Source organism: Cheilinus undulatus, linkage group 7 (genome assembly GCF_018320785.1).
Source record: "Cheilinus undulatus linkage group 7, ASM1832078v1, whole genome shotgun sequence".
NCBI classification, from domain to species: domain Eukaryota; kingdom Metazoa; phylum Chordata; class Actinopteri; order Labriformes; family Labridae; genus Cheilinus; species Cheilinus undulatus.
The window spans coordinates 20677835-20701744 of NC_054871.1; the positions used below are offsets into that span (position 1 = coordinate 20677835).

The 23910-nt window shown below is 39.2% G+C and overlaps 1 protein-coding gene across 1 annotated transcript; it reads right to left on the reverse strand.

Moving 5' to 3' along the window:
• Nucleotides 1-1187: 1187 nt before the first annotated feature.
• Nucleotides 1188-23705, reverse strand: LOC121512332 (WD repeat-containing protein 47-like). The gene is made up of 16 exons (XM_041791552.1): nt 23549-23705; nt 20234-20424; nt 19971-20054; nt 19394-19478; nt 17313-17621; nt 16582-17021; nt 10742-10838; nt 9695-9867; nt 6961-7218; nt 6746-6821; nt 6400-6557; nt 6043-6212; nt 5649-5819; nt 4410-4541; nt 3046-3264; nt 1188-2798 (listed from the first exon to the last, which is right to left on the reverse strand). The coding sequence occupies exons 2-16, from the start codon at nt 20389-20391 to the stop codon at nt 2656-2658; spliced, it is 2673 nt and encodes an 890-aa protein (XP_041647486.1). The 5' UTR covers nt 20392-20424; nt 23549-23705; the 3' UTR covers nt 1188-2655.
• Between the last annotated feature and the right edge of the window lie 205 nt (nt 23706-23910).

Sequence of the window (23910 nt, forward strand, 5' to 3'; positions counted from 1 at the left end):
TGTTAAATCCCCCTAGCTCTTCTCTGTAGTTACCTCCATCCCTCTATCATCCTTCTGTCGCTTTGACCTGGTGCAAATTGCCAGAGGTGGAAAAAAAAGTACACAACCATTGTACTCAAGCAAAAGTAGTTACTATTTATAAAATTTACTTACGTAAAAGTACTGGTCTTAAAATTCTACTTAAGTAAAAGTAAAAAGTGTCTAATTTAGAATTTACTCTGAGTAGCTACTGAGGAGTTGTACTGTAAAATATGAGCTTTCTTAATGGCTGTAACAACAAGAGACTAGATCTTCAACCAGGGTGTTTAGGTAAAGTCACACCTCTATAATAAAAGTAAAAACAGCAAAATAAATAAAAGTAAAAACACAGCAAAATTGACAGTGTTAAATAAACTCATATAGTGTTAAATGTAACAATTTAAAGTGCTTATATTGGTCCACACTACATAAACTACACTTCTGAAAGTGTTGAATATTTTTCAATATGACAGAGCTGCTGTAAGTCTAGAAAATCTGTGGCAAGATGGGTCTACTCTAGTAAATACAAAACAGATAGTCAACCTCATCTCACGGCAATGCATACTGATGGAGAATATGCACTGTGCATCCTTTAGGAACACCTAAAGTCACAGGCAGGAATTAACTCAGCGGATAACTTCACTCATGGTGCAAATGTGCATCATGAGTGAAGTTCCACCAATCCACCAGAAACATGACCAAAAGAACCCCAGCAGGATCACTGTACCACATGCAACATCCAAACACAACTAAACACTTTACCCAAGGGGATGATGGGAGACTCTGCCCCCAGCTTTGAAATCACAATGGGCAGAGCTTAAATGAATCACTCTTTACAGGGTGGAATTAAGATTACACATTGGGAGTAAAAACTCAAAATGTTTAACCTGACATATCAACACCCAGGATTTTGCTTTCTTTTTGTGTTCTCCCAATTTTGTTTTGTTTTCTCCACACACATGCAGGAAAATGAAAAATTTACGTATATTTGTGCATTCTAACACAAAATGACTTACATTAGAGATGAGAGTGATGACACTTCGCATCTTTATTCCATCAGCTCACAAACTTTTTAAAGTTGTAACTTGAACAAATCTTTATTCATAAGCAAGAATAACATGGTAATAACCAGTGACTTTTTTCACAGTTTGAACCACATTGACCTCATGGCAGTTCAATAATTACACAGACATTTAAAAAATAACACCACTTTCAAATGACAGTAATATGGCATTGTGAGTGGCAGATGATGTTAAAAAAATTAGGAATACAACAATCTAACATTCACTCTCTCCTCTACATTACAACCACCAGGTTTCTGCATAGGTGCACAAAAGATAAAATCATTAAAGGATAGGGATGTGCTCTGATTTGTCATTTCACATTGTGCAATCCAACAGCGTTTACCTTAAAGTGCCTCATTTCCCGAGTTTACTCTACATCCTGAAAATTCCCAGAGCTGGTGAGTCCCTGCTTTACATCTATAGTTGGATAAGTGGTGCACTTCAGGGGGCACTGTCAATCCTAAACAGCTCCTGCTTGATGAAATATAGATTGAACTTTCACCACAATTCATTTCCTTTTAATTCAGCTGCACCAGTGAGCTCAGAGTATTTACAGATGAAATGCGCAAAATGCTACAAACCCAGTTTTTAAAACTTTAGCTCCAATGTGAACACATTCCCATAGCTTTCTCCTAGAACGCTAAACAACAATTGTTCCAAAAAAAAAATGACTGGAATTCCAATCATGAACATATGCAAGTGTTTTCAACATCCATCACAGGGGACAACTTTGTTTATACAAGTGTGTACAGTCCCTTTAGGACGATCGTTTTCTGTACAACAGTGACATTACAAACATTTTAAATGGCTAGGCATATGAGAAATTACCAAAATAAAGCTGAAAATAAATAAATAAATCTCTCTGTAAATCCAAGCATCCAAATAGCTCTACAAATGTTACAAAAAGGCACATTATGATATGCATAACAAAGAAACCAGCTCACCTCTCCTATGGAAATAGCAGTACTTTATGTTGCTACTTCAAAAGTGACCCCCATGTTCTGAAATAATGTTGACTAAAATGTAGTCTTGCATGTGTGAGAAAAAAAATATACTAAAGGGTGTGCTTTTTGTGAACTCACTCATGCTTGTCAATACAGGCAATATTGGTCATTTCTATTGTTACCACATCTTTGTTCATCTTTGCTCTGCTTTAAAAAGCCAAAAAGGTTTTAGGTGAACACATACACATAAAAACACACACACCGATTACCACATGAAAGTGAACACTGAGGATTTACATCAAACATCTTTTGTCATTTTTATGGCATTTTGCTCAACTTAAATAAACCGCAAAGCCAAAAACGTGCACTTACTTTCAGAGAGCTGCACTTGCTTAGGCAAATTAACAAAAGACATACACAGTAGTATGGAAACACACTCTCACAAATGCACAACTTTAGAGTGACTGTGATCTCCCCCTAATACACAAAGAAAAGTCACACACAGTTAACTCTGAGCAGCACACAAACAGCTCACTGAATGGATTCACGTCTGCACACAAACACCCCAGCAGTGGCTTTGTTCTTGTGCCTTCTGCTGCTGCTGTCGACGTGTTTACAGAGTGAATATCTCAGGGACCCGGTGCCCAAAGGACCACAGTTCGGTCTGCAGATGAGGAGAGGAAGGTCCGGTCATGAGGGTGCCATCTGCACTGGATCACCTTATCCCAGTGCTCGCCTGCCACAGTCTGAGGGAGGGGCTTTGTGAGGTCACCTGAGGTCAAATTATGAAAAAAAAAAATGTCAGACAGCAGTAGCAAACAGAGAGATAAAGGCCAGACACTAACAGCACTGACTGGCTTATATAAAGAGGCATTTCATATTTAACCTGAGATTATTTTTGGAGCTGGTAAAGAGGTAATCACATTTTAACGTCTTTATTTCAAAACTATTTGTGCACAAAGAATTTGTCTTAAAAACCCCACATGCAGAATGTTTGTCTGTTTTTGTAGAGCTGCTACCTTGAAGGTCACTGATGATGATTTTGTTGTCGTAGGAGCCGGTGAGTAGATGATGTGCTCCGGGCGAGAAGCGCACTGAGCGAATGTCGCTGCCGTGTGGACGGTACGTCTGAACTATGCGACCTCCTTTGATGTCATACAACATGCAGGTGCTGTCCTCCTGACCTGTGGCCAGCAAGCGCCCACTGGGATCCACCGCCACCGAAGCAACTGCACTTCCTGTATGAGGCAGAAACGTGGAACATTTGCAGTGACTGGCTGCAGCTTTCTGCCCGCCTGCAATTAGTTTTTTGATTTTGACTAAGGTTTCACAGAAAAAAAAAAAACAAAACATGAGAATGTGGAAAAAGTATTATATATAAATATTCTTTGGACTGACAAGACAAAAGTTGAACTTTTTGAAAGGTGTGCGTCACATTACATCTGGAATTAAACTAATACAGCATTTTCATAAAAAAGAAAACATCATGCCAACAGTCAAACATTGTGATGGTAGTGTAATAGTCTGAGATTTAAAGATTTAAATCTGATTGAGATGCAGTGGCATGACCTTAAACAGGCCATGCATGCTCAAAAACCCTCCAGAGTGGGCAGAAATTCCTCCACAGCCATGTGAAAGACTCATTGCCAGTTAACACACTTGCTTGCAGTTGTTGCCATCAAGGTTGTAACAATCAGTTATTATGCTTTAGGGGGCAAATTTTCACAACTTTTTTACACAGGGCCAGGTAGGTTGGTTGACTTTTCCTCCTTTATAAATAAAATCATCATTTAAAATCTGCATTTTGTATTTACTGAGGTTATCTTTGTCTAATATCAAAAACTATTTGATGATCGTAAGCATTTAAGTGTGACAAATATGCAAAAATGAAAGAAAAAAGGAAGGTGGCAATGTAAACAATGACTAATGGATGAAGCAACAGAGTCCACTTTAAGATGCATAAATGAGATTTTTTTGCCTTTATGTCAGAGCAAGACTGAGTTCAACACAATCACAATATCAAGGGCGGAGAAGAGATACTGGCAAACAGAAAACATAATGAAGCAGTTTTTTAACGTGCATTGAGCTCGTTCTGGTAAAGTGCTATATAATCTATGCACATGGTGAATTTTTTCTGAAAACATCCTACTGACTTCATGCTTCAACTCACCCCTACTTCAGACAGAAAATATACTAGGAGGCTAGTAGGAAGAATCTAGGTGAAAAACCTGGCTGTTGGCGTTCAGCCAGAAAAATTCTTGAAATTTTCTAATTTTTTTTTTTTTCTAATTTTTTTTTGAGGACTTTGACACCATACTCACTGTACATAACAATTTCATACACTGATAAAATCTTCTCTAATAAGATTTTTTATGTGACTCACCAGAGCCATGCAGAGTTGTGCCCACCACCCGCACACAGCTGGGCACTCGCAGGTCCCAGAACCGAACCGTCTTGTCCTGGGATCCAGACGCAATCATCCATCCTCCCCATGTGTACAGAGTCAGAATGTGACCTGTTCAAACAAAACATTAACATATGATAACTTCACTCTTTTTAATCTGTTCACCACATTGTTACCTCCACCAAGGAGGTTATGTGTTTGGGAGGGTTTGTTAATTTTTCAGTTAGTTAGTTTGTTTGTTAGCAAAATAACTCAAAAAGTTGCGGACGGATTTTGATGAAATGTCAGAAATAGCATAAGGAAGAACTGAGTAGATTTTGGGAATGATCCAGATCACCGTTTTTAAAGGATTCTGTATTACTGGGAGATAGGGGTAATGGCGGAGGTCTGCAATCTCTGAGTGCTTTTCTAGTTTATCTGAGTATTGCTCTCCACATAACTCATTGGTCTTTCATTTACTAAAAAAAATTGCCGTGTTAGTTCCTTAAAAAATATTTATAAAAAATTGCATAAACCATAGTTTCATCATAGATCATTATAATTATCTATTATGTCAGCAAACTGGTTTTCAGAACCTCAGAATTTCCAAACAGAATTGCAAAGGAAGAGCTGTCTCAAATAAATTGATAGAAATACTTGTAGATGGTTCATATCCACCAAGCAGTCTGCTATGGTTCAGTCTCGCTTGTAGAGGCTGAGTTTGCTACGCTCAGTTTAAGGCCCTCCAGTAGCTTTTCATTTGATACCATTTGGCTTTTGTTGCATCTATTAAACACCAACAAAAATGGAAAAAAGTAAACCGTCTCTTAAACAGAAGCCAGCCCCTGTCATCACGCCTTACAAGGAGCTCTTTGCAAATGACAGATCACAACATGTCACAACTTGTATTGAGTTTAGCCATTTTTGGTCTAACCAGCACCCTACAAGGTTTCTTTGCTAAAATGTATTTCACCATTTCCTTTAAAAGCACATCTGAGATTAAATAAAGGAGAAAAGATGTTCAGCTCAGTGCAAAAAGTTGCAGGTTTTGCAGATAGTGTAGCCCCACTCCTTTGGGTTGAATAGGTACACTAAGTACCCCAACATAAGGGTGCTAAAACAGTAGGATGGTACTGATCAATTATTTTCCCATCGTTTGACAGTGGGAATGCAAATAATTAATTGCAGCACCGAACAAAGCTAAACCAGACCGCTTGATGGAAACACAGAAAAAGTTACCAGTGTGTCCGCTCAGGGCATGAAGGCCCTGTCCTCTCTGACAGTCTGTTGTGTAGATGTTACAGTCTCCAGCTCCCGCACTGATCAAGATGGATCCTCCACTCTCAGGGCCCTCCATAAAAGCCAGGTCCCTGATGGTACCATCATGCATGCTGAACTCCAGGTCTGGGCCTGAAACAGAGGTGCACATTCACTACTTCAATATAAGGATAAAGATGAACTCTCTGCTCTCTGTTATTTGTGCTGATATTAACAAAGTTTTACAGAATCACATTGACCAGGCAGCAGAAATTTTACCCTTATTAGGTTTGTAGTCAAACATGTATTTGTTATGTTTAAGTGGAGTTGCTTAAAGACAATTTTAACACACACATGAAAGAACATAAAACAGTACCTGTAGCATTCCAACTGTCTGCATTGAAAGGCAGGACTTTGACATATTTATCGTTGGAGCCTGTAGCCAGCAGCTGTCCACAGTGGCTCCAGGCCACACAGTAGATTGAACCCTTGTGGTGTTTGTTCCTCCTGAACCGCACAACCGGCTGCTTTAGAGCACCAGAACCACTAAATAAGCCAGCAAAAAATAGAGATGAGAAAATATGCAGGACACCATTAGTTGTAGAAGGTTATTATTTTGAGAGAACATTTAAAAAAGTTCTATTTTTTGTCAGAAATGCTTTAAAAAAGGAACACATAAAAAATATCAAAACCATCTTATAGTTTATGTATGGGGGTTCTGCTGAGTTTCTACCTGGGAGTCAGTGTCTCTGGGTAGGCGCAGACTCTCAGGGTTTTGGAGTTGGAGCCAACAGCATAAAGTGCTCCGGCAGGATGAAAAGCCACTGCACGCACTGCCTGTGTGTCCTCAAGTTGGCTCACTTTGACAAACTGTGTTTTGGACTTTCCGAGCTGTGGAGATTTAAAAAAAAACAAAAACAAAAGAAACAGGTCAAGCTATGAACTCCATTTGAATATCGCAAGAAAGCAGGTTAAATAAATTTCATACCAGATATTTCAGGACCAAAGAGGAGCAATGAAATATCCATGAATATAATATTAATTTAGAACTAAAACCGTTTGTTGGCAGTTTGCCTTACCTCTTGTAAGTTTCGTGTCCCAGTGCTGCCAGCATCACCTTGGACTGTTGGACAGGACCCTCTGATCCTCTCTGCACTGCAAAATTAAAATGCACAATAGCTGCTTTAGACACAAATGCTCAAGTATGATTCTAACAAGGAAAAAAAAACTATGAGACCATACAAATTTTGGCCCTAAAACTAGTTAAAAATTTTGAATCCAGGCTGGCCGTTACCTTTTACTTGCTGGAACCGGGGATTCACTGAGGGAGGATAAACCATGACTTCCAGTCTTTAACGGTGTGCTGCTGACCCATCCACCTGGCTTGTCCCTTGGCGGTCCAGTGTCTGGGGTGTGCCGGTTGTTGGTGGCTCTGGGACTAGAGGTGCTGGTGTTCCCTGGCAGCCCGTTTCTCTGCTGGCCCAGATGAGACATCACCTCGTCTCCTCTGTGGTCGATGCCCACATTCATCTCCTCCAACTTCTGAATGGATCTGAACAGAAATTTATTATTCAAATATTATAACTCTTTCAGTTCTATAAAGGACAAAAACAGAGGCAAAGAGGATAGAAATTATACAGCTGAGACACAATTTACTTCAGGCGTCAGATCAGCTTAAGAGAAGTCAGGATATATCAGAAGTCAGAAGTCCACAATTGTCCAAGAGGAGTCCCCAAAATAGCATCCTCATCCTCTGAAACAAATGTGATCTATTCCTCCCATTTCTGGCAATGCCCTCCTTTAATTCTTAGAAATGGACATCCTCTCCATTAAAAAAGACTTTTCCATCCAATACCTGAGATTTGGGGAATTAAGTATGGGTCGTTTGCAGTCACACGATTGCAATGACACATAAAAAGTCAGAAGGGGAACAGGAGGGGAAGAACACTGGTTAGGAATCAATGGCAGTGGAGGAAAGTCTGCATGTTAAAGCTCTAAATGGACCTGTACGCTGCAGTTAACAGAAAAAATGTACAAACACTGGGTCTGATCCCTACACTTTACAGAACTGTGATTTTTCACACAGGTTAACTGATTTGCCTGGTATGGAGGTGAATAATGTCACATATTACTCAGTCCCACAGACCTCCTACTACACATCTAGCCACAAGAGTCCAGAAGGGTTTTGCACTGAGCCAAGAGGCTAGCAGCTTATGACAGCTTTTTAACATTGTTTTATCATAAGTATGTTTTTAATTTAAGCTGTGATATACTATCAAGAAAATGACCCTTATGGGGTAAGCGACCAAGTAATGATGTGCCATTCAAGTGCAAGCTGGTTCTACAAGACGGCCCTTTAGTATGAACAACAGGAGCTGGCTCCTGTAAGAAAGCCAATTTCCTTTCTTTCACCTTTTGTATTAAATAAATATTTAAAAAGCCAAACTAGTACTAAATGAAGTGCTGTTTGGGACCGTCTATTATAAGTGAGCTGTGACAAGTTATCTTGATTTCTCAAAAGAGACCGTCACAACTGCTTGGTTGAACCAAAACTGACCATATGTGAGTGCTGTCTGACTCCGCTCCTCCAAACTTAAGACAGAGCTTTAAATCCATGTCTGCCGCTTAAATTCCTCAGCAAGCCACAGACATGTCTCTTGAGGAATCCTAGCTTATTCTTTTTTGGCAAATCTCTCAAGCTCTTCCAGCTCTTTGATGGTCTTCTGGCATGGACCTTTGTCTTCAGTTCATCCCACTGATTTCCAATGAGATTTAAGTCAGGGCTTTGGTCAGGCCAGTCAATAACATTCACCTTGGTCTTTTGAAGGCAGTTCTTCACCAGGAGCCATGTATGTTTTGGGTTGTTGAGAAAACAACATGACAATGCAGACCCAGTTTTGCTGCTGAGTGCTTGAAGTTTTCTTTCAAAATCTTCTCCTATCCTTCTTTCTTCACGATTCCTTCTACCTTTACAAGATTCCCACTTCCAGATACACTGAAGCATCCCCACACCATAATACTCCTGCCGCCATGTTTCATTGTGAGGACGGTGTTCTTTGAGTTATCCGCCTCTCCCTTCTTTCTCAGAATATAAACTACATCTCTATGGCCAAAGAGCTGTAGTTTGGTCCATCTGAACCAAGGACATGCCTCCAGTATGCAGAATATGTCTCCAGGTTGTCCTTCACATATTTCATTCTGGCTTGAAAGTGTCTCTTCTATACAAGGGGAGTTTTTCTTGGTGTGTAGACCTCTCAATCCATTCCTGTGCAGGGCTCTAGTGATTGTTTTCTCTAAGACATTTCCTTACTTTACTAAGTCATTTACTAGTGTATTGGCAGTTGTTCTGGGGTCTTTAGACACATCTATCACTAGTTTTATTTCCAGATTCATTGAAATCTTTGGCTTCCTACCTCTGCCAGACTTGTTCTGTACTGTGTGGCTCTCTTTGAATTTCTTGATGATACCTCTCCCTGCAGCTCTTGACACTTGGAAATGCTGTAATAAATTTGTATATCCTTCTCCTGCTTTGCGAGCTTCAATAATTCTTTTACTCAAGTCTAAACTGTTTTATTTTGTTTTTGTCATGATGCTTACTCATGCAACAGCTCAAACCCTCACTGAAGCTTTTTTAACTGTGAATTGGAAGATAACACTTTTAACTTGATTTTACAAGCTTTGAGTATTACCAAGTCAAAGCACATCGTTGCACTAGGATGTTTGGAAAAGCTGTGTTAAAAATCCTTGCTCTTTAACAGTAATTGGAAAGTACTTGGGAAAAACTGAACTTTTCACAGGGGAGGCTAATCATTTTGTCCTCATCTGCACATACTACTATTTTCATTATTATCATATCTTTCTTATTGCATCAAGATCCAGGACCTTAAAGTGATAAAAAATGATATAAAATGTTTCTAGACTGATTCTCTCCTCTTCTCTGAGTGTATGGATAGGTATTAAAAGGTAGTTTGTTTTTATCCAATAGAACCAGTATTTTTTTTTTTTCTGGTTTCAGCTCTGTTGCTCACCTGTTCAGGAAGGTCTCAGTGAGGTTGTTTTGGGTACCATCCAGGGGCTTCACTCCTCCCTCCAGCAGCATCTGCTGGTAAAGCTGCCTCTGCTGCTGCTTCTGCTCCAGATGCTGCTGCACACGGAGACGCTGCCTGTAATACTCCTGGATGTGCTCTGTGGAGTCAAGACGCTGCAACAAACACACATACATGAGAAAAACAAACAAGTGTGAAAGGCTTGGTTTGGCAAACCCTGAACTTTGGAGCCTTATCCTGACAGGATTTCTTCTCCATGAGCAGGCCCTGTGACCTGAATGACAGAATATTTATTATTGCTTTTCATTATTCTAGTCAACACTTGGCAGAGCACGCACACATGCAAAAGCACACACATATCACATTATAATAGACAAACTCTCTCCCAAGAGCCACCACTGACAACTCTTCATCTCTCAAGGCCTCGTCCTCCATCATTCGTCCCATAAAAAAGTTTTCAAGGACCTCATCATATCCAGCGGCTCTACAGTATACACACGTACTAACGCACACACTAAGATACACACACAATCCAATCTCAAGCTTCTCCGCTCCTCTAGATGGGACCTGGGATGCATAAAGATGAGCGATGATGGAAGCAGCAGGCCATATTGGGTGTGACCGCACATCAAACCAGATTATCTGCCTCCAGTGTCCCTGACCTCTGCCCTCCTCACTCAGACAGGGGGCAGGAGGGTGCTGGTGCCCCTCAGACAGGTGAGGTGCAGAATTAGGGGAGGATTTATGAGGCAGGTGAGGTGTGGAAATGATGTGGCTCAGAGGTTCATGGGGAATCTGTTCTAAATCTCATAAAATGGGGATGACGACTGTGAAAGAGAGATGGACTAAAAATCTTGTTCTGACTTTGACTCAAGTGACCAGACGGACAAGTGTGGATGTTTTTCTTTTTATAACCTTTGTTGAAGTCATAAAACCAGTTCAGTTCAAGCAACCTTAGGTTGAGATTCTCCAATCTGTCTATAATCTTGTAAAACAAAAGGAATGCCCAAAAACTTAACTTCTCTTTACCTCATTTGTTTCTGTGCTGCAGGGGGGTCCTCCATCTTTTCCAGGAGTCAAAGGGGTGCGTGTGGTGTTGTGCCCCTCCTGACCATGACGCTGCTTCCTGAAGACAGAAAATTATGAATATGAATCCAACATTTTTTTTGGTAAAAAACAGGTATGATTGAAACACCTGTATTCAATGATAAACAGGTGTGGCCAAATACTATTTTCCATTTAGTGTATACAAAATAACAAATTTATTAGACCACCATCCAAAGCAAGGTTTATGCCACAGCTGCCCTAAATTAACAGCATTGGTAATTACCAAAATACACCAATATGTAGAAGCTCTTTAAGCCAAATGATACTTTTAATGCTAAAATATAATTATTATTGTTATCCACGAATTTTCAAATTTATTAATATACAAAAAAATGAAAAAAAGTAAAGCACATTATTATTTCTTGTTTAATATGTCAAATTATAGTTATTTACTTGCATTCCTGAACAGAAAAATGAGTTTTAGTGGTTGAATGTTATGCTTGATTCATTTCTGACTTCTCAGAGAAGCCCAGTGAGCTGGCTCAAATTTGGGTATAAAAAAGTGATTTCAGTTTGAAATACCTCGTTCCTGTTCAAAATGGTAAAATGTGGAGAGCTCACTGAAAATGAAAGAGTCCGCATTGAAGCACTTCATGATGCTGGATGGTCTCTGAGACAAATATTACAGGTGGTCTAATAAATTTGTTAAGCACTGTATGTGCAGTTCATGTTGCAAAGGGTGTTGCATGAGTCAAAAATTTGTAATAAAAAAATTAAAACTGCAACTGTACTTCGAAAAAGCAATCCAAGGCATGCTCAGTTTTGTATGAATTAAAATTCCTTCATTTTACATTGCTCAATACATTTTAAAACAGTTGAACCCTAGACATGTTGAACCCTACTCAGGTCTTTATCAGGGCCACTGTCAGCAGTGGCTGGCACACCTGTGAAGAGTTATATGAATAGTATGTAACACTACATGTGTGTCATATGTGACACTAGAAAGACCCAGCAGTGCTTCCGCCATGCCCAAGTGAAAACTTCCTCTTGGCACTGCACCAATATAAATGCAGCTCTAGATAAAAAGGATTCGACTTCCTTATAAAGGTTTGATGCCAAAATTCCTTGAAGTTTGTTTTAAGGCCTATATTGACGTGCTATGAAAATGAAGGATACTCAGCTCTTTTAAAAGGGAATGCCTTAGGTTGTTTCTATGACTACATGAATCCTGATCCTAAGAGCATCTAAACTAGTATTTTTGAGTTCTGGAAGTGCTTCTTCCAGCATTTTTTATATATCTGAATACTTCATACACCCCAAACATGTAAAAGTTTTATAGCTAACTATGAGAATACATGATCATGATGATTAACTTTGACTTTCAGCTGTGAAACCTCTGGTTATAAATTAACTTCTCATTTTGTACCAGCTGTGCAAATCACTTTTATCCAGCAGGTGGCGCCACAGCAAACCTGTTTTCATTAACAATATGGCCAGTATTCAGTTTACAGTTGTGTTGTCGTTTATCTACTCAAGAGCCCCTATTCCAACAATTTCTAAGGGTTGAAAAATTTATCATTCAACCAAAGCATTCAACACATCTTTTGTAACATTGGTTTCAGCTATTTTTTATTTTTTTAGACAAATAGCTGTGTAGTTACAGAGAGCAAAAGGGGCATTGGTGAGTGATGTTTGCATTGAATAAAATGTTTTTGAATTTATCCATTTTTCCCAGATATCACTGTGATTCCCCCTTTTTGCTTTTTTTACTTGATACTATAAGCAGTCTATAGAGGGATGAGAAGGGAGATGAGTAGGAACAATTATTTGCAGGGACAGGTCCATGTTTTCTACTTTTCACTTCGGAAGATTAAAGAGCATAAATAAATATAAGGTACAGAAAGCAGAATACACAATGAACAATATGCATGCATTATATCAGTCCTTATCCACATGCCTGTGTCTTGAGTAACCCCATAATAGTTTAGTATCTATTGATCCTCCTCCTCCTCCTCTATTGTGAAGGGATCAGGATGCAGCCAGTTTCTAGTTATGGTCTCCTTATCAACAGATTATAGGACTAGCTGTTTCAATAACATACACTTCACCATCAGTACCTGGGTTGAATTTGTTTTTGACGATCAGCTGATTCTATTTTGCTCATGCTGCTCTGCATATCTGTATGAAAAGGCACATTTGATCGAGAACACCAAAATTTTAAATACAGTTTCTTTAAGGTTCTATCATGCAGATTTACAGGCAATTTGGGATTAAAAGGGTATTTTTAGCCACTTTTTTGCTCTCTGGGGTCTGTCCAAAGTGAAGAAACTGCCTGATCAGACTCTGAGAGACAGAGTGTGGGTTTACTGAGGTCTTTGACAGACATTAACCAAAGAGGTAGCAGCTATTCCAAGATGGCCCCTATTACATAAGATTAAAGCATTAAAATCTGATCTTCAGCCCATTTCAGGCTAAAGTATTGGTGCCCAGGGATATTTAATTTACAGCCTAAATGTAGACTAAGTACTGGGATTTTTAATAACACATCATTAGTCCAAGGCTTAAAATTATATTGCATCAATCAGCACTGTGCTGCAGTTAGATATACTTTCTGAAGCTCTGAAAGAAGAGCACTATGTCTCTGTTAAATCAGGGTTAATGGGATTAATAGAGCCACAGACTGTCGTACAACTTGATCTACCATTGGATTGTCATACTGCAGCTTGGACAAGCACATGCTGATGGTTAAAGTTTGGAAACAAATATCTAACTGAAAGCTATTAATACAGGAAATTGTCTATTCTATATCACATTCATTACATTCTCAAGTGTTGAAATTTAGGTATATACCATACTTTTGTCTTTATCTAAATATGTGCAGCTGTAAGTTGACAGCACCCAAGTTTAATTAATTTTCCCAAATCTCTAAATGGATTTGATAAGAAAAGGCTTGAAATGCAGCACGGACTGATGCATGGTTCAGCTATTTAAAATTAAAACAGCCATTGGCAAAATTGCAGATTAACTAAATACATTTAAATACATTTTTTTCTGACTGGTATTTAGACCAAATTTCAGAAGCTAGAAAGTCGAGGCTTAAAATCAAAGGTGACTGAGCATTTCCATCAGAGTCCCTTAACTCTTGAATGACCTCCCCAAGGAGATAAGGCATGAATCAGACAAAATAATTGGCATATCCTCATTCATAAGGCTTTACTAAACCTGTTTCCATTAAACTTGTGCGACTTTATTACTTAATTAAGAAAAGTTCTGAAAGCTACAGTCTTCATTCGGTGACTCAGTTAAAAGATTTAATTTTGCGATCTGTGCCCAATGTCTGTCTTGAGACAGAGTTTCAGGTATGCTGCTCCTGCAGCCTGGAATCTTCTGCAGGAAAATGTCTTGGGGAGCTGGTCACTTCAAAATTTTTTTAAATAGATTAAAGGAATTGGAGGAAGATGGATAAGGTTGTAGATGTTTTGACTAATGACTTTCTGATCTATGACTCAGGAGTTGGTTGTTTGTAGTGTTTCTGTGGCCTTTCTTGGCCAGGAAACTCTTGTCAAGGAGATTCTTAATCTCAATGGCGCTTTCCTGGTTAAATAATTCTAAGTAATATGATGTCTGCATTCTGATGAGGTCTGTGAAGTCTTAGCTGCATAGTATCTTATGATGTCTGAGCTCTAGAGATGTCCTAAGATGTCTCAGTTTGCTTGCTGTCTCATGACATCTGGGTCTTGAAGTCCTGTGAAGCTGTTGGATTGTTATCTTAGCCATTTTTGTTTAGGTTCTTGGGCTGTTTGGATCCTGATGATATTGTTCTGTTATCCTAGTTTTTTGTTGGGTTTTGTTGCTTTGGTCTTGTGTTTCCTTTTGCAAATGTCAAGGCACTTTGTAAACCCTTTTTTTTAAATTGCTGTACAAATAATTTATTTAATCATATTATAATTATAAGTTTGGTTAAAATAAAGATTTGGATCTCTGCTGTCAGTTTGAATATTTGGCAGAATATCTGCAAAAGGCTAAAACATTTTGCTGCACAGATTTATTCCAGTCACAAACTCAAATATAATGTTGAAACCAGAAGTTTACATACACTATATAAAAAGGCACATAAACTTTTTTTTTTTCTCACCGTCTAACATTAAATCAGATTAAACTTTCCTGTTTTTGGTCAGTTAGGATTACCAAAATTATTTCTATTTGCTAAATGCCAGAATAATGAGAAAAGGATTTTTTTTAGACATTTTTTATGACTTTCTTCAAAGTCAGAAGTTTACATACACTAAGATTACTATGCCTTTAAACAATCTGGGAAAGCCCAGATGATGATGTCATGTCTTTGGAAGCCTCTGATAGGTTTATTGACAACATTTGAGTTAATTAGAGGCACACCTGTGGATGTATTTTATTTGAAACACTGCTTCTTTGTGTAACATCATGGGAAAATCAAAAGAAATCGGCCAAGATATCAGGAAGAGAATTGTGGACTTGCACAAGTCTGGTTCATCCTTGGGTGCAATTTCCAGATGCCTGAAGGTGCCACGTTCATCTGTTCAAACAATTATACTCAAGTATAAACACCATGGGAATGTCCAGCCATCATACCGCTCAGGAAGGAGACGGGTTCTGTGTCCCAGAGATGAACGTGCTTTGGTCCGAAAAGTGCATCTCAACCCAAGAAAAAAAAGCAAAAGACCTTGTGAAGATGCTGGCTGAAGCTGGTAAGAGTGTGTCATTATCAACAGTCAAACCAGTCCTGTACCAACATGGGCTGAAAGGCCACTCTCCCAGGAAGAAGCCATTACTCCAAAAGAAACATAAAAAAGCCAGATTACAGTTTGCAAATGCACACAGGGACAAAGACCTTAATTTCTGGAGACATGTTCTGTGGTCTGACGAAACTAAAATAGAACTTTTTGGCCATAATGACCATCGTTACATTTGGAGAAAAAAGGGGGAAGCTTGCAAGCCTGAGAACACCATCCCAACTGTGAAACGTGGGGGTGGCAGCATCATGTTGTGGGGTTGTTTTGCTGCAGGAGGGACTGGTGCACTTCACAAAATAGATGGCATCATGAGGAAGGAACATTATGTGGAAATACTGAAGCAACATCTTAAGACATCAGCCAGGATGTTAAAGCTTGGGCGCAAATGAGTTTTCCAAATGGACAATGACCCTAAGCATACTGCCAAACTGGTTACAAATTGGCTTAAGGATAACAAAGTCAATGTTTTGGAGTGGCCATCACAAAGCCCTGATCTCAATCCCATTGAAAATTTATGGGCAGAGCTGAGAAGGCATGTGCGAGCAAGGCGGCCTACAAACTTGGCTCAGTTACACCAGTTCTGCCAGGAGGAAGGGGCCAAAATTCCTGCAAACTATTGTGAGAAGCTTGTGGAAGCATATCCAAAACGTTTGACCCAAGTCATACAGTTTAAAGGCAATGCTACCAAATACTAATGAAATGTATGTAAACTTCTGACTCTCAAGAAAATAATAAAAAAATTGTCAAAAAATTATCTGTCTCATTATTCTGGCATTTAGCAAATAGAAATAATTTTGGTAATCCTAATTGACCAAAAACAGGAAAAGTTTAATCTGATTTAATGTTAGACGGTGAGAAAAAAAGTTTATGTGCCTTTTTATATAGTGTATGTAAACTTCTGGTTTCAACTGTATATTCCTGTGAGGACAGGGATGATGATGTTTGACATGTACTGTGCACAGCTGCAGACATCTGGACAGTTGAGTACCAAACCTCTGACATACCAAGCCTTTACAACCCTAACATCCCTGTGTGATCACCCACGACCCTTACCTTTCAGGTGAATCATCCTCTTGATGCACATTATTCTCCACCAGGCTCCGACTGAGGGCAGACTTAACATTTGCATCCATGCCTCTCTTTTCTTGGGATGCAAGGCCATGAGACAGACCATCCAAAGCTGGGTTTAAAGATCTGGACATGTAGGTGTCGGCTGAATGAGGCCTCTGGCGGAAGGGTGAGGCAGGGCAGGGGGACAGACGGTTGATCAAAGGAGTGAGGAGGTCGGCATGGCCGGCTTTGCTTGGCTTCACCAGACGGTCGACGTGGATGTTGAGGGTCTTTTGCTCGAAGGCGCAGGAGAAGGCACCCGGAGAGAGGTTCTGCAGCCAGGACAGCAGTGACAAGTCCAGCTCATCACAGCCATTTCCACAGAGTAAATCCACACCAAGCAAGACCTCGCCCTCTGTGATCTCCTCACCTGTTGCCTTACTCTACAAACAAGAGGAGACAGGATCAAATCGTGAAATGTGATGAGAACTTTAAGGTTTTTGGGAAAATGCAGTTCCACATTTGCTATTATTTTTAACCATCATTGATCTCTTTTGGGTTCAAATTTAATACTGTGTAATTTTAGATCACATAAGATTAATCAAATCAGATGAAATATGACAGGGTTCATTTATAGGGTCCACCTATAAATGAATGTCTTCAGATTTAGAGAAACAGTGACACCATGTAACAGCCACTGAAATTTCCTAGTAAGAATTTTATCCTGAGTGTACCTGACAGAACTCGACACAGCATTCATAAAGGATCCCTTTGATGAGCAGCTGGAAAAGACGATTCCCGCTCGCCCTGAAGCCTGCCTCACTCAGCTTCCTGTCCGCAGGGATAAACTCAGCCACCATAGCACAGGCCTCCTCGAAGCAATGGACACGTGCCGTGCTCGGGTTCCAGTCTTTAAACTCTGCGTGGTGGGTGAGGCGCGGCAGGGTGAGGAGGAGGCAAAGCTTACTGTAGTCCTCTTTGGATGGGCAGAACTCCTCCAGACTGTTGAGGCATTTCACTGCTTCTTGCATGGTGAGCTCCAGCTGATAATTAACAGAGGGTAAGTGAGTGAGCAGCTGTTAAGATGGTTTTCTTAGTGTGAGGTTGTATTTTTACAGAATCCCAGTGTCATTTTAACATTGTGTTTTCCCAGCTAGAGCCCCCTTGTTCTCATCTCTTCTAGTAAAACTATTTCAGTGCTCAGACTCAAGGCGTGTCAAACTCAAGGCCCGAGGGCCAAATCCAGCCCGTGGATTGATTGAATCTGGCCCGCAGGATGATCTCCTATTTCTGTATAGGATAACTGGCCCATCAGTATGAGGTCTGCAGATTTCCTCAAGTATAAAAATGTAAACATATCCTTGATGATTTAAGATATCCCTGTTAAGTCATAAAATCTGAAAAAGTAATGAGTAAAAATGTTTAGATAAGAAGTTAGGAATGTGGGAAAATAAATTAATTTGTCTTAAAATTTCATATTTTCAATTTTGCATTCTCACCATTAGAACTCAAACTTTGGATTTTTACTTTTTAATTCGTACTTCGAGCATTTCAACTCGTAATTTGGGCTTCTCATATAATAATTTGAGCTTTAAAAATAATCATTCAGATTTTTAATTCAGATCTTAACCACTTGTTTTGTATTTTATCTCATATTTTCAATTTCAAACTTTGACTTCATTGTCCCATAGTTTGACCTTTAAGACTCACAATTTAAAATTTGAATCATATTTTGATTTTTAATTTCATGATTACAAATTTTATTTTATATTTTGACCTTTTAAACTCATGATTTTGACTTTCTTTCTAATATATTTGCCTTTAAAAAACATCATTTTTCAATTGCAATTTCATGTTTTGCCCTTTTTGAACTAATAAATTTACTTTTCTAAGATTGTGAGCCTTTAAACTTATCTTTTTAACTTTTTAAATGTCAAAATCATTTATCATCAGTGCTAAGTCTTGTATTTCATGTTTTATTACTGGTGAAATGCGGTTGACAGTTTATGGTTAAAAAGGTGACCCTGTTAGGCCTTCAGGTTAGACCTGAATCCAGAATCCAGCCCCTGCTGTGATTGAGTTTGACACCCCTGTCTAAAATCTTTTATTAATTTTATAAATCAGTCAGGGTCAAATAAAAGTTCTCCAAAGCCAAAGTTCTTCTACAAACTTAATAAGATTTTCCTCCAGGATTTTCTGATTTCATTTTGCCCTCTACCTTTACAAGCCTTCCAGGGCCAGCTGCCAAGAAGCATCCCCACAGCATGATGCTGCCACCACTGTGCTTCACAATGGGGACAGTGTGTTTGTGGTGATGTGGAGTGTTAGGTGTCTGGCTAACAGAGGGTCTTGTCTGATGGCCACAAAGCACCATTCTGGTCTCATCAGACCTAAGAACTGTCTTCCACCTGACCATGGATTCTCCCACATGACTACTGGTGAACTCTAGTCAAGATTTAGCACGAGTTTTCCTTAGCAGCGGCTCTTCTTTGACTTATACTTTTCAATAACCTTTTCTCTGAGTTGCTTGGAGTGCTCTTTTGTCTTTATGGTGTAATGGTAGCCAGGAATACTGATTAACTAGTGACTGGACCGTCCAGACACAGGTGTCTTCGTACTACAACCACTTAAGACATATTCACGTCACTCAGGTGATCCCCATTTCCCTGACTGTGAGACTTCTGAAATAATAAATTGTCAAAAAAGCCAATATATACTGACCATGAGTGATCTAATAAATCAATAAAAGGGTAAATCATCAAAGGTGATGAATGATTTATATAGGAGCTGTAGTGTTCTTTCTCCATTTACGTACATTTTGGGGATCTTCAGCAGCAGACATGGCATTATTTACACACAGAGCTTCCAGGAACTTCTGTTTCAGAACAATGTAGCGGAACCTAAAAAATACACAAATTTAAGTTTAAGGAATAATCTTTAATGCACATGAATAATCAACTTTATATGACATATCCATGGGGTTATGATAAGTGGTTGGTGGTAGGTAGGACAGAAAGGCTGTCAGTAACATGACATGATCATGCCACTAGAGTGCTGGGAGTTGACCTAATTTGGTTCCCAAGGCTACCAGTCTCTTGCTTTACTGGCAGGTCCAACTCAGCCCCAAATTCAGAGAACATGATTGAGCCACATAAAACACTTCTTATGATGACAAACAACTAAAATCAGTGTGCTCAATTAAAGAAAATAATCAAAAAAGCTGAATTTCAGTTAAGCCGTCTATTCACTGCATACTGCCGCAAAATGTAATTCTTAAAAAGCCAGTCATACAACCTGTCCTTGAAATGAAAGCTTTGGCCAGAAGCAATAGGACTTTTAAATTATTATGATTTTATCAGGTGAGATTATCCTGCACACAATGTTTCTCTCACCTTTTCTTGTCAAACTTCTCCATTCCTTCTAGAGGTTGAATAAACTGCATCACCTCCTCCCACTGGCCATCCAGAATGAGTTGCCTGTTTAAAGCAGCAAATGAACAATTTTAAAGACACTGAAACCCTCTCAGTCTGACATAAAACCTGCCTGTCCTGGATATTGTAACAATCCCATAACAAACAACAGCACTACAAGTTCCTGTATATCGGAAGGCCATATCTTTTCTAATTTATGACACTACACTCTGCAGTAGTCATACCTGAGGAACAGCATATCATCAGAGTAGAGTCCATTGATTACACCACTTTCCTTCTCTAAAGCCAGCATGCTGATGTGCAGCTTCCTAGAGTTCAGAAAGTCCAGGATGACCTTGATCACCTCTGCCTCCTTGATGCTGATTGTCTCCTCTGCTGTCATGGTTACAGATGTGTTGTGACCTCTTTCAGCTGGCTGAAACACAGAGGAGATAGAAGACATGTTGTTGATAATGCGGCACCCAAAAAGAGTAACGTTCATACATTCATATTGTAGACAAAAGTCTTCCTGCCTCTGCTCTTACACCCTGAAGCTAATTTTAATTGATAAATTGAATTCCAAAAATCATGCTGGTATTAAAAATCTCTCTCCACAGCACTGAGGCTCCTGAAAGTTACCCGAGCTTTCCTACAGGCTTAGACAGAGGACTTCTCTTTATACTTGTCCTGCTGGATCTTAACGCTGCATTTCACACAATTGATCATCACATCCTGTTACACAAGAACACTTAATTGGAATTAAAGGAACAGTATTAAGCTGGTTTCAATCCTATTTATCAGATGGATCACAACTTGTAAATAACAATATGTTCTCTGTGCACAACAGAGTCACTCAGTGATTCAAAGTTTTGATTTCTGCTATCTGATCTGTCAATATTTACATATCTATTTTAGCCAATGTTAATATTGACAAAATATACAGCATCCCTCTCTATATGTGTTTTGACTCGGCCACAAGAACATTAATCTTGTTGTCTTTAAACCATTTCTGTGTAGCTTTCACTGTATGCTCCGGATCACTGTCTTGCTGAAAAATAAAAGTTCTCCAAAGCCATAGTTCTTTTACAGACTGAATATGATTTTCCTGCAGCATTTTCCTATATTCTGTGCATTCATTTTACCCTCTACCTTCACAAGCCTTCCAGAGCCAGCTGCCAAGAAGCATCCCCACAGCATGATGCTGCCACCACCGTGCCTCACAGTGGGGATGGTGTGTTTGTGGTGATGTGCGTTTGTGGTGTCCTGCAAACATAGCGTCAACAACAGCTGCTGCATGCAGAGTCTCTCCCATCTCAGCTGCTGAAGCTTGTAACTCCCTCAGAGTAGTCATAGGTGTCTTGTTGGCCTTTCTTACTAGTCTTCTTCTTGCACGCTCACTGAGTTTGTGAGGTAGCCAGGAATACTAATTAACCAGTGACTGGGCCTTCAAGACACAGTGTCTTTGTACTACAATCACCTGAGACACATCCACTGCACTCAGATGATCCCCATTTCACTTATTGAGAGACTACTACCACTAATTGGCTTGACCTCTGTTAAATTGTTGAATTAGGTCAGTAACTTTAAAGGGGGGTGGGGGGTATTTTTGCAATCACTTTTTTACCTTGCATATTTTTATTCCATCAACAATACTTTGTAGAAAACTGTTTTCACTTTGACAATAAAGAGGTGTTCTGTATTTTTTGTCAAAAAAGCAAAATTATATCAACCATGATTGATTTAACAAATCAATAACATTGAAACATTTTGTTTCCCCAGCCAGAGCTCTCTTGTTGTCATCTCTACTAGTAAAACTATTTTAATATCTTTAGACTAAACAGTGACTACAAAAAGTATTCAGCCCTTGGAAGTTTTACCCTTTTTGTTAATTTTATAAATCAATCATGGTCAAAATAATTTGGCTTTTTTGACAAAAAAAAATCACAAAAATCCTTCAAATTGAAGATAGATTTACAAAGTTATGTCAAGTAAAATAAAAATATGTAATATAAAACAAGTGACTGCAAAAATATTCACCCCCTGAAGTCAGTATTTAGTAGATGCACCTTCGGCTGCAATCACAGCACTGAGTCTGTGTGGATAGGTCTCAATCAGGCTTGCACATCCCGACACTCCAGAACATTAATCTTGTTGTCTTTAAAATGTTTGAAATGCCAAAAAATAAAAAATAAAAAATAAATAAATTATAATAATAATAATTATACCGACCATGATTGATTTATAAAATCAATTAAAGGGTCAAAACTTCCAAGGGGGTGAATACTTTTTACAGCAGCTATATTAGAGGAGGGCTGGGATACAGCTAAGAGAAACATTACTGATGTTTACAGTGACAGATAATGCAAACCTTTTTTTTTGCCAAATGCTTTACATTCTGGACTAATTTCAACTTCTAGAGCAGGTGTTGGCAACTGGAAAACTGGGGGCCAAATGTGATCACCATCCTCACTCATTGTGGCCCAATGTGAAGAAGACATGATAAACATATGCCATAAAAAATGATCAAAAAGGAGGTATCTTAATTATAATCTTTGGTTTTTGGTTATTTTCTTTCTTGTTTGTTTTTGTTTTAACTGTCTTTAAAAAAACTATTTCATAACGTATTTTAAAATACATTTAAAAATTGAAAATAAAAAGGAAGTGCACTATCAAAAAGGTTTTGACGCATTAAAGTAATCATTTAAATGTGCATTTGAGTTTAAATATATAGTATTATATATAGTATGCTTTATTTTGATGAGAGCTATTAATTTGTTCCTTTGTCAAATAATAAATTGATGTCAGAATTTCCTAATATTTTTACAATTTAGCCCTTTGACAGTGGGAATAAAATGCATGTAGCCCTAGTTGTAACCAAAGTTACCCATCCTTTTTATAGGGTGTCCAGCTGTTCAAAACAACGACTTAAAGTGCAAATGCCTTTTGCTCACCACATTTGATGCAGTTAAATGTAAACACTTTTGGTTTTGAGCAGCATCATTTTATAGGGATTTAGGAGGATTATAACTTTACATAAATATCACAATAAGATTTCAGTCACAACAACAAAATTAGAGGTACAGAATACAGTTCTTCTATCCGGACTGTAAACAGTTAACCATAGCAGCATCACATCCTTTCATAACAAGACATGGGGTTCTTTCATTTTGCATGATCCTCTCTCCCTCTGTATGCTTAAGCAGCGACGGGCTGAGGGAGCACTGATGCCCCTGGGTGTCTGTACTGGAGGCAGAGCAGCGGGTGACACCGCCCTGCTCTGTTCCCTCCATCCGTCCAGCTCCGGTCCTGGATCAGCAGGTCTGCGGCCCAAACCTGACAGCCTCAGCACTTTATCTGCGCAAAGACTCACCTTGTTTACTTCAGTGTGAGACAGCACACCAAGAGCACAACAGCCGAAGGGCGGAGTGACATGCAGATACACAGAAGCTATGAGTAATATTTACATCGTTTCCCCTCTACTGTGTAAGGTACCGCGCAATTACACTAAACACCGGTGTTACAAGCTAACACGCCACCGTGAACCAGAGCCAACTCCTCACCTGTCTGCGCCAACAACACGCCGCGTTAAAGCCGCTCCAGTCCGCCAAACGTCAAAGTGTCAACGAAGAAGAGGACAAAAGAGGTGATTTTATGTCAAAGTCCTGAGCAGCGTCTCTCTAGAAAAGGTCCCCCTGCTTTCCTTCTGATACACAGATCGCGGTTGCCATGCGGACCGACGCAGCCGCAAACCACCAATCAACTGTAGTGATGACGCCGCGGTCACACCCAGGGGCGTCACCAGAAACTCGGTGTCCCAGATACACTGTGGGCACCTCCACCAAAAACCAAAGCAATCATGAACAGTGTTTAAGAAAACACTTCCATTATGCTTTACATGTCAGCATAACAGGTTCAAAGAAAG